Below are 10,970 nucleotides of genomic sequence, written 5' to 3'. Positions count from 1 at the left end.
TTAGATAATGAACTATTGGTTCTAAGCCATCTCTGGCGCTGAATCAACAATTCGAAGTGCTTTCTTGCGTATTCTTGATAAACCAGCTTTTATATATAGATGTAGGAGGATCCGTTTGGGAAGTAAGAAGCCCCTTTGACATCTCTTCATCTGCAAAGAATTCTCGATGTGAAAACACAGAGACAAAGGGTTGATCTTTGAATAGGAAAAAGAGTGGATCTGCGGGGTCCCAAATGAATTGGCTTATTCTAAAAAAGCCTTGTTCTTTGGAAGACCTATCTCGTCTCTGGTACTGCATGGTTCCGCTCTGCAAGAACTCCGAATCATTCTCTTGAAGCTCATACTTTTCATCATAAATGATCCGCTTGCCCCGAAATGACCCGGCCAAATAGGGAAATCCCAATTCATTAGGCCTTTCGATACAATCAAATAGAAAGCCCCGAGGGCGCCATATTCTAGGAGCCCAAACTATGTGATTGAATAAATCCTCCTCTATCTGTTGCGGGTCGAGGACTCCTTCCCCTTCTTCAAACTCCGATTCGTATTTTTCATAGAGAAATCTCTGATCAACGATAGAACAAGATCCATCTTGCATCATATATAAGGGATCCCTTGGTTCGGAGCGAAAAAGCAATGTCACTCGATCATTATCAAACTGACTGCAATCTTTTTCTGTCCGTGAGGATCCCACCAAAGCGCCTTGCACTTCTAATAGGCCATGAACTAGATCCGAATCATTCTCAATGAATCCATAAGAAGTGATCCTATTTTTTTCATCGGGTACGGGTAGAGACCAAATGTCTTGAGCGACCGATCCGGCAGAACAACTCAAAAGATAAAGAAGTATCGTGAATTTCTTCATGCTCGTTCCAAGCTCGAAGTACCATTTGTACAAATAAGAATCCCCTTCTTTACATGATTTCTTCTTCATATAGATAGATATAGGATCTATGGGGCAATTACTTATAAGTACATTTTGTGCAACAGCCCTTCCTATCTGATAGAAAAGGATCCCATGATCCTGAACCGATCTTACCTGGGATCGCAAATCCCAAGTTTGTCTATGAAGAGCAGATCTAATTGTATTAGTGTCTATAATTGATTTCTTCTGTGTAATACTAATTGATAGGGCCTCATTGGTAAGTGCTACAAGATCTCGTGCACTGGAACCCATGGTTATAGACTCGAATCCGTTAGTATGGAACATTTTCTTTTCCAAGTGAAATCCCCTAGTATAGGAAAGAGTGAAAAAGTGCTTTCGTTGTTGTGGAATAAGAAGCCTTCGTATTTTAATGCATGTATTTAATTTATTCGGGGCTATTAGTGCGGGATCCACTTTTTGGGGAATATGAGTCGAAGCAATAACAAGAATATTTCTAGTGGAACATCTTTCACAATCCCTGGAGAGCGAGTTCACCAATAGACCGAGGGCTAAGTAACTCGACTCATTCACATCAAGATCATGAATGTTTGGAATCCATATTATGCAAGGAGACATTGCTTTTGCTAATTCGAATTGAAGGGTGATATAAAATCGGTCTATTTCCGACATCATATCCATAGTTAGCGCATTCATCATAGTTAGAAGCTCCCGCTCCGTATCAAGTTCACGATCAATATCGTTACTAGCATCAATATCGTCACTATCATCAATATCGATATCATCAATAAAAAAACCTTTCGGCTTGTTATCCAGGAACTTGTTCAGAAATACTGTAATGAAAGGAACATAGGAGTTTGTCGCTAGGTATTTGACCAAATAGGATCGTCCTGTTCCTATAGAACCTATCACTAAAATACTCCTAGAGGGGGATAGGGCTAAGCGGAGCGAAAAGGGTTTTCCATGAGACGGGAAATGAAAACTATTAGCCCCACACGAAGTTTGTGAATAAGTGATTGTCTGATAATGAGCAAGGAATATCCGTCTTTCTGCTAAACAGGATGTATTGAACTCATAATTCATTAGATACTTTTTATGAATGTCAACTAAGTATCGTAAGTAAATTGTTCCCGGTTGTTCAATCATTTGATAACCAGAGTCATTCTTTGATAAATGATCACTATGAGTCAGACTCAATAGAATTTGATCAATCCTTTTTTCTGCCCTTAAGGTGGAGAACTGAACCAAGAATTCTCTTTCTTTATCATCAATCGAATCACTGTTCGCGACCCAGGATTCTATTTTATCATCAATCCAATCACCGCTCACGTTTTTTCTTTTTCTTATCAATGAATAGATCTCTTTACTTGTATGACTTAGATGTCTCGTATTTCTCGAAAAAGTGATTCGATTGATGGGATTTGGTATGATACTTATGAGATCGATGATATCGATGAAATTTTTTTTCAAATCTTTCTTCTTAGAACGTATTGATTTGACCCCATAAGCGGGATCACCACCCCATAGCATGTTGCCACCAGAACCCCGTATTTCTTCTAGACAATCTCCTAATTGTTTCAGAGCAACTAGAAAAAGATTCTTTAACCAGAAAGAATTCAGTTCAGATGTAGGATACCTATCCAGAAGTTTTCGCAACTCAATCATGTATGATGGAATCATCAAAGATTTGATCTTTTCGAACTCTGTCTGTAACTCACTATAGGCTCGGGAAACAAAGAGAAGATGTGTACGAACGATATATCCAGCAACAAGAAGAAGGAAAAGGATTGAATAGAGGACCTCACGAACATTTGGCGATCTCAGATGTGTCGATATCAATGATGACTCATTATTTCGATGAATCATTTCTTCGGACAGAAGAAGATTATGTAAAGACTTACTCGAAATCTCACTTATCAGATTCCTTTGTGGAAGACACAATTTTTTCTGAAGAATTCGCCATGATATATCTAATCCATGCATAATATCATGAAAAATGGATACAAATTTTTGACTGCTACTTAGTATCCGCAAGAGGTCTGAAAAAGTATCTAAAAATATCAAATTTAGATATTTGTACCCTGTCGAAGTAAAGAACCATGGCATATATGTTTGGAATAGATTCCATTTTGAGAGAGTTGAAAAAGCACTATCTCGTTGAAAGGTTCTATCCATCTGCCCTTTGTCAATGCATTCTTTTAGGCAAAGACTCCGTTTTTTCCTCTGTAAATATTTCTCAGAACATGGAGTGTGAATCAAACCCATGTTTGAATTGAAATTGAGATACTGATGCCAGCTCTTCTCTTCTGAATCGGATAGATTCATATCTGAAAGAGTTTGACAATACGTTCTTTCAAAATTGACTCTTTGTCCCTCTATTAGAGGTGTTCCAGAAATGTCTGCAATCGAGTAAATAGCTCTACGAACTAATGGATCGGATCGAATTGGAAAATGGAAAGATTTGTACAAGTTATACCTTTCGTCACCACTTTGTGGAAAATCGTTAGATATGAATATGTTAGATACCTGTGACTCGATTGACGAAGGTGAAATAGTATCTCTCTCCAAAAAAGCATGTTTTTTTTTACCACCGCACGAAGAAAATATTTTGTTGTGAATGAACAAGATAGTGAGGAATTGTCCATACGTAAAATCAGAATTATTGAGACGGGCCTTTTCCACATAAAAAGGGAATCTTTTGTTACAATAGAAGCAGAAGTGATGTGGATTATTCAAGAATCGAAGTCGATTTGCTTTAGAAAAAGAAGATATCAATGAACTTCTCTGAAATGGTTTCACGGGATTCAGCCAATTGTCTTGATCGTGGGATACGATTGAGAAATAGGAATCCGTGTTATCAAAAGATTTCCTACGATTCTTTCTAGTATGGAATGAGTCAATCATCCACTTTGGTATTTTATTGAACAAAAATGGTGATATTGTTCCTCCATTGATCAAGAATTTCGATTTTTGAGAAGTATTATGATCATCCAATAAAAAGGGTTTCAATTTTTTCAAATGAACGATTTGAAGACCTATTGATTCTAACAACTGATTGCAGAGTTGATCATTCGGACCTTTCAATTCATAGATGTGTATCTCAGACCTATGAATGGGGATATTCTCGAAACTCACAAAGAAAAAAGGAAGTGAGTTAGACAAAAAGAGAAGTAACTTGGACAAAAAAAGAAGTAACTTGGACAAAAAGAAACGAAGTAACTTAGACAAAAAGAAACGAAGTGACTTAGACAAATATTTTTTATCAATAACCTCAGACCAATCAATCGAATATTGATTAATACATAATTGATCGAACACTACTTGAAAACGGCTCTTCCGCTCAGAAACGAAATGTTCCAAATGCTCCTGGAAATTCTTGCTCCCATTGGACCATTTGTATCTATATGCATTAGGATCCCGATTTATGGATCTCTCGGTTTGAGAAAGAAAAATAAGAGGATCGAACCATTTCTTCTGACTCTTTTTCAAATTCGATAAATGTTGGTTGATCGTATCTTTCATTATAGTTCTATGATTCAGAGTATCATTTCCTATCAGATCCCTTTGAATTCCATATTCGAAGTTGCGATCAGGTCTCTTCATTAAAAAGAATCGATTCAATAAATTTCTAGATCCCAATATACCCAATGCCAAATAGCTGCCAAGAAGCACAAGCCAGAAAACACGATATGTGCTCCGGCTACCCCTTCGTAACTCCAAAGACCCGGATTCGTTATAGTCCCTCCTGTAATATTCCAACCGCCCCACGAATTGGTTATTCCTAAACGAGTCATGAAAGGTATAACGAACATACCTTGTCTCCACATTGGATCAAGAAGGGGGTCGGAGGGATCAAAAACTGCTAATTCATATAGAGCCATCGAGCTGGCCCAACCAGCAACTAGAGCAGTATGCATTATATGAACAGAAAGTAAACGACCGGGATCATTCAATACAACAGTATGAACACGATACCAAGGCAAACCCATGGAAATACCCCTTTATCAACGAAAAATAGACACTATGTAACTTTATTGCATTGGAAAAAATTATGCTACGTACCCCCCCTTTTTAGGTAATTTTTTCGGAGAAAGGATTAATATTTGTTCTATTCTGTTAGTAATAATGGAACAATTCAATTCATAGAAAAAAGGGAAGCGGATCTATTCTATATCCGATAAGTACCAATACGCAATGGGGGTGAATCCTATTTTATATGAACCAAGATAGCTATTGTTATTGATCATTCAGAAGCCCGTTCGTAAAAAATTTCCTTTAGTTTTATTCATTCTCTCTTACTTTACTTTTATTTTATATTTTATTTAAGCTTATTCAACTTATGTATTAAATATAATTAATTGAAATATTATTAATAAAGTAGGAAAAAAGGATAATAGTATTAAAAACCGAAACCCCAATCTTACGTTTCCACATCAAAGTGAAATAGAGAACTTCATTCTCTTTTTTTTTCATTTCATGCCTATTGGCGTTCCAAAAGTACCTTTTCGAAGTCCTGGAGAAGGAGATACATCTTGGGTTGACATATAGTGCGACTTGTCAGATATATCGGGCTATATGGGATTTACCCATTTTCTCCCTCGATTGAGATATCCTCTGTTTCGCTCGAAACGATTGATTGAATTATCAAAAATTTGTAACGCGAAGCGCAAAAAATAAAGTGGAATTAAATGCAGGGAGTATTTAGATTGATATTAGATTATCAAATTTTTTTATGGTTTACGTGATCGGACTAATAAAATGAAGTATCCAGGCTCCGTTTAGCAAAAACCCAATTGATAATTAATATATAATATTTTTATAATTAACTACTTAATATGATATGCAAAATTCTGATAAAAATTCTATAAAAAATTTGAAACAGGGTTATCTAAAACTGTTGCTCAAATTAAATAAAATAATTCAAAATTTGTTGACTATTTGACAGAAGACATGTGAAAGAAATGAATTGAAAAAAAACGAAGGAGTAGTAAAAAAAGACGCGGTATTTAGTTTATTTGTCCTATATGTGCAAATCAAAATCGGGCAAATTTTTCCTTTTACTCGGGGTAGAGCATAAACCTAAAAAATGGAATAAAAAAAGTAAAAAGCCCATTCAGGAACAAGAAAAAACCATCGCCATTTCAACTGAATCTCGATGAAAAAAAAAATATCAATGAATCAAATGAGTCTGACAGGCTTAATCAATCGTTTTATTAGAGGATTATAATATCTAATAAAAGGCGCCAAAACTAAAAATTTCTTTTACTTTTGGGAGCAAGCCCTTCCGTTATAAGTTAGAAAGAAAAACCTTCTATGAAAAAAGGGGAGGTTGGAATCGACACATTGATTTTTTCACAATTGTTGTTGAACCGTATGCACCAAAAGGTGCCTGTACGGCTCCTAAGGAATAAAATTTTATCCTAATCAACCGACTTTATCGAGAAAGATTATTTTTTTTAGGCCAAGAGGTTGATACCGAAATCTCGAATCAACTTATTAGTCTTATGATATATCTCAGTATAGAAAAGGATACCAAAGATCTTTATTTGTTTATAAACTCTCCTGGTGGATGGGTAATATCTGGAATGGCTATTTATGATACTATGCAATTTGTGCGACCCGATGTACATACAATATGCATGGGATTGGCCGCTTCAATAACATCCTTTATCCTGGTCGGAGGAGCAATTACCAAACGTATAGCATTCCCTCACGCTTGGCGCCAATGAGTTTTTTATTTTCGAGAAAAAATACTATGCCTTCGCCATCGGAAATATGAATTAGTTAAGTAATAATAGCATGGCACTTCGAATTCAATATGAATTTTTTTAGATTAAAAAAAATTAGATTATATATTGAAAGAGTAGTATGAGATAAGGAAGAGGTATTTCAAATGATATCTTACCTATTTGGGCACATTTCAGCGTCACAAACTTTGTTTTCACACCGGAAGCTTATTTACAAAATTTATAAAAAAAAAAGACACTTTGGGATTGCTGAATCAAAAAAATGATATATAAAGCAACCGAACCATCATAGTATTTTTTTAACTTCTACAAAAAAAGAAGGATGGTAATTGGATGATTTTTGGATCTGCGTATAATACAACCTATATTTTGTTTTCTTTCGCCAAAAGGAAAGGTAAAAAAAGTCAATTCCATAGTGGAGCCGTATGCAATGCACAAAAAAGCCTGTACGGTTATTCAATTTTCTCTGTTTTTTTTTTTTTTTTATCCTGCCTCATTCTGCGAAATAGAAACTATATCATCAGGGTAATGATCCATCAACCCGCAAGTTCGTTTTATGAGGCACAAACGGGAGAATTTATCTTGGAAGCGGAAGAATTACTAAAACTTCGCGAAACCATCACAAGGGTTTATGTACAAAGAACGGGCAAACCTATATGGGTTGTATCCGAAGACATGGAAAGGGATGTTTTTATGTCAGCAACAGAAGCCCAAACTCATGGAATTGTTGATCTTGTAGCGGTTCAATAAAACATAGGAGCGATTTCATACAAATCTACAATTTCTAATTTTATATCTTTTTAGATTAAAGGTTTACTTTCATATTCTCTTCAATATTTTTTTTTGATATTGAAGAGAATCTTGATAGAGAAGTAATTCAGAATTAGCCGGTTAGAACTAATCTAAACCAGCCCATTATTTATATGATTCCGTATGCCAACCATTAAACAACTTATTAGAAATACAAGACAGCCAATCCGAAACGTCACGAAATCCCCAGCGCTTCGGGGATGCCCTCAGCGTCGAGGAACATGTACTCGGGTGTATGTGCGACTCGTTTAGATCATAGACTAAGACATAAAAAGGAAATTCTTTTTGAAATATCACGGATCAGTACCTGTGAATAAAATAGAATGGAGGAACTCGATTAATTATTTAAAAAATATAGATCGTTCATATATTCTATTGTGTCTGAAACTTATGGTTTACATTGGTGCAAATCCAACCAACTCCATTTTTTAGAAAACCCCCAATGATAACAAATGATTATCCATTAAGCGGGGGAAATTCCATTTTTTAGAAAAAAGATTCCACTCTTAAAAGAAAAGAACGGACTAACAGGGTAAATGACCAAATCAATTTTCAAAATGAAATACCGTTACTGTATAAAGGGGATCTCATTGTGAAAGACCTATTACTGGAATATTCATGGGGTAGAGCCAAAGAATGTGAATTGTGCAAGTTACCAATAGTATTGATTAATTAAAAGAAGGAGCTCCGGTGTATAGAGAGGACCTCACCGTTTTAGAAGTAACCATAGAAACGATGGAACCCACTATTTATCCAATTCTATTTCTATTTACTACTTTTTGTAGTTATTCTATTTTTTTATATCAAGGGAATTTATCCTTTCAAAGCAAAGGAAAATACCTAGCAAAAAATAGTGGTGGGGAAGGTTAGAGTAGCAAAAGCCATTGGAATTTTTTTTATACATTGGAATAATTCGTTTGATTATTAATAGACTAGTAAAGGGGAAAAGAATAACTAAAAAAAGAATTAGTTATTCATCAAAGTTTGATTTATTCAATGACTAGAATTAAACGCGGATATATAGCTCGGAGGCATAGAACAAAACTTCGTTTATTTGCATCAAGCTTTCGAGGGGCTCATTCACGACTTACACGAACTATGACTCAACAGAGAATAAGAGCTTTAGTTTCGGCTCATCGGGATAGAGGTAAAAGAAAAAGAGATTTTTGCCGTTTATGGATCACTCGAATAAATGCCGTAATTCACGAAATGGGGGTATTCTATAGTTATAACCAATTCATACACAATCTGTACAAGAAGCAATTACTTCTTAATCGGAAAATACTTGCACAAATAGCTCTATTAAATAGGAGTTGTCTTTATACAATTTCGAATGACATAAAAAAATAAGGGGATTGGAAGAAACCCACGAAAATTTTTGAAATAGAGTTCTAAGGAGAATGAGCTCGGGGAAGGTAGAGTAGAAATTAGTATTATAAAAAAGTCGTCAAAACAAAACATTCATCTCTTTTTTAATTCCTTCAGATTGGAATTGTTATTCAATTCAAGAATAAGTCTATTTTTTTCTGGTTCTAAGGCTAGTAGTTCTAGGGGTCGACTCACTTCTTTCAAATTGTTTCTGATTATTAAGAAAAGGTAACAAAGATAAAATACGAGCTTGTTTTATAGCAATAGTGATTAATCGTTGTTGTTTTAAAGTCACTCTATTCACCCGTCTAGATAATATTTTTCCTTGTTCACTAATAAATCGACTAATTAAACTCATGTTTCTATAATTAATTCGATCCCCCGATTGGATCGGGGGCAAACGCCTACGAAAAGATCGCTTGGATTTAGTAAAAAGTCGCTTAGATTTATTCATAATTTTTTATTCCTTATCTCTATCTCTAAAATCCTATTTTGGTCGGATCAAAATAAAAACGATTGCTATTTCTATATAGGATAGAGTTTCTATATAGAATTAAAAATATAGGATTAGATTTCTTTCTATTGATTTATTTGTTTATATTTATATATATGTAATAATATATAGATACGAGCATTATTCCTGTTCTTAAAATAAAAGTTGACATACAAACATTCAATTTGATCTATTTCTTGATTTCGCCGTGAATTGTATGTTTATAACAATAGGGACAGAATTTTCTCAATTCCAATCGACTGGGGGTGTTATGCCGATTCTTTTGAGTAATATATCTGGAAATTCCCGCCGATTCTTTCTTAATATCATTTCGAACACAACTGGTACATTCCAAAATAATTGTTACTCGAACATCTTTACCCTTGGCCATGAAACCTCCTTTGGATTTATGATTCACCTCAATCTTCTATTTTAATTTTAGGATCCAGAAAGAACAAGAACCAAAAAAATAGAAGCTGTTAACTAAAAAAATTTCTGAAATATTTCGTTGCAATGAATATTTTATTAATTAGTAATTAAATAAAAATAAAATAATTAAGTAATACAATACAATGATTTTGTGAAAACTATATTGAAAATCTTTGTACAGTATTTTTTTAAGTATCTCATAGGATACTCTTTCCCTAGCAACACTTTTTTCGTTCTATTACTAATTTAATTGGATCCTGAACCCTCGTTTTTATGACCCCCCCCCCCTTTTTCTAATTTATTATAAAAAATTAATTAGAAAAAGGGGGGGGGGAGTCCCCGGTCGTTGATTGTATCTCTAAAATTTTCACCCCTTTCTGATATTAGTAACTAGAATTAAAAAAAGGGAAATGTTAATGCATCCGGAAATAAACGATTAATCTCTATTAATAAACCTGCTAACGAACCGAACCATAGAGTACTTAGTACCGGTGCTACGGAAAGATATGTTTTTAGATCTCGCATTTGAAATCCTCCTTCTTTCTTCTTTATTGTATTACATTATATATAGTAATATATATAACTACAGATGTACATGTAATTAAGAAGTTCTTGTATTTGTATACGTAACTTCCGTCCCCCCGCTTTCAAAATTATAATTTAAATATTGTCTACTAGAACGATCTTATAGATTCCATTTGAAAACGTAAACGCCTTTTTATGTAAAATTTAAATTGAGAGAATTTTTGTAAAAAAAAAAATCAATTTTTTAATTATATCTTTGTTATCTGATATGAGAAATACGAGAAAAAAGAATAAATGAATTTGATATACCAATAAAAAAAGAAGAAGGATGTGGAAAACAAGACAGGAATTCTCTACAATGACACTGTAAACCAATTGAAAGGGATGTAGCGCAGCTTGGTAGCGCGTTTGTTTTGGGTACAAAATGTCACGGGTTCAAATCCTGTCATCCCTACCTATTACTGCTCAGAAGAGCAGTAACGAGGTATCTGTTTTGATCGATTTTTTTAATAAAATCGGACATACATATAATTCTGAAATTTATGATATACTATGTAGGATATAGTATATACGTACAAAATCGAGTCGGGTTAAAGAATGCCCTCTTTCTAGCCTTTTCGTTTTTTAGAAAAAAAACAAGAAAAACGCTCTTAGTTCAGTTCGGTAGAACGTGGGTCTCCAAAACCCAATGTCGTAGGTTCAAATCCTACAGAGCGTG

The 10,970-nt window shown here is 34.4% G+C and overlaps 1 protein-coding gene, 1 non-coding gene and 1 pseudogene across 3 annotated transcripts in view; 2 read left to right on the top strand and 1 right to left on the bottom strand.

The window, feature by feature from the left end:
- Window positions 1-4,869, bottom strand: part of LOC147943530 (protein Ycf2 pseudogene) — a 5,426-nt pseudogene extending 557 nt beyond the window's left edge. Inside the window, exons 1-2 of the transcript XR_015598052.1 lie at window positions 4,691-4,869; window positions 1-4,625 (exon numbers count right to left, since the gene is read on the bottom strand). The exon at window positions 1-4,625 is cut by the window's left edge and continues 557 nt beyond it. The product of XR_015598052.1 is annotated as a protein Ycf2 pseudogene (transcript). The remainder of the gene's footprint in view (window positions 4,626-4,690) is intronic.
- Window positions 4,870-5,253: 384 nt separating this feature from the next.
- Window positions 5,254-7,589, top strand: LOC147943529 (ATP-dependent Clp protease proteolytic subunit-like). Its single transcript, XM_087449783.1, has 3 exons — window positions 5,254-5,427; window positions 6,306-6,599; window positions 7,152-7,589. The coding sequence occupies exons 1-3, from the start codon at window positions 5,357-5,359 to the stop codon at window positions 7,375-7,377; spliced, it is 591 nt and encodes a 196-aa protein (XP_087305909.1). The 5' UTR covers window positions 5,254-5,356; the 3' UTR covers window positions 7,378-7,589.
- A 3,307-nt stretch (window positions 7,590-10,896) lies between these two features.
- TRNAW-CCA (transfer RNA tryptophan (anticodon CCA)) lies at window positions 10,897-10,970 on the top strand. The gene has a single exon. It is a non-coding gene; the product is annotated as a tRNA-Trp (tRNA).

This window comes from Camelina sativa, chromosome 5 (genome assembly GCF_030686135.1).
Source record: "Camelina sativa cultivar CO46 ecotype springtype chromosome 5, ASM3068613v1".
NCBI classification, from domain to species: Eukaryota; Viridiplantae; Streptophyta; class Magnoliopsida; order Brassicales; family Brassicaceae; genus Camelina; species Camelina sativa.
This window is presented reverse-complemented; position numbering and strand designations above follow the sequence as displayed.

Bases quoted from the DNA above. Each gene is read 5' to 3' on its own strand.
- LOC147943529 (XM_087449783.1), top strand. From the start codon at position 5,357: ATGCCTATTGGCGTTCCAAAAGTACCTTTTCGAAGTCCTGGAGAAGGA. The intron at 5,428-6,305 runs GTGCGACTTGTC...TTTTATCCTAAT, and splicing joins ACATCTTGGGTTGACATATA to CAACCGACTTTATCGAGAAA. The intron at 6,600-7,151 runs GCGCCAATGAGT...CTATATCATCAG, and splicing joins ATAGCATTCCCTCACGCTTG to GGTAATGATCCATCAACCCG.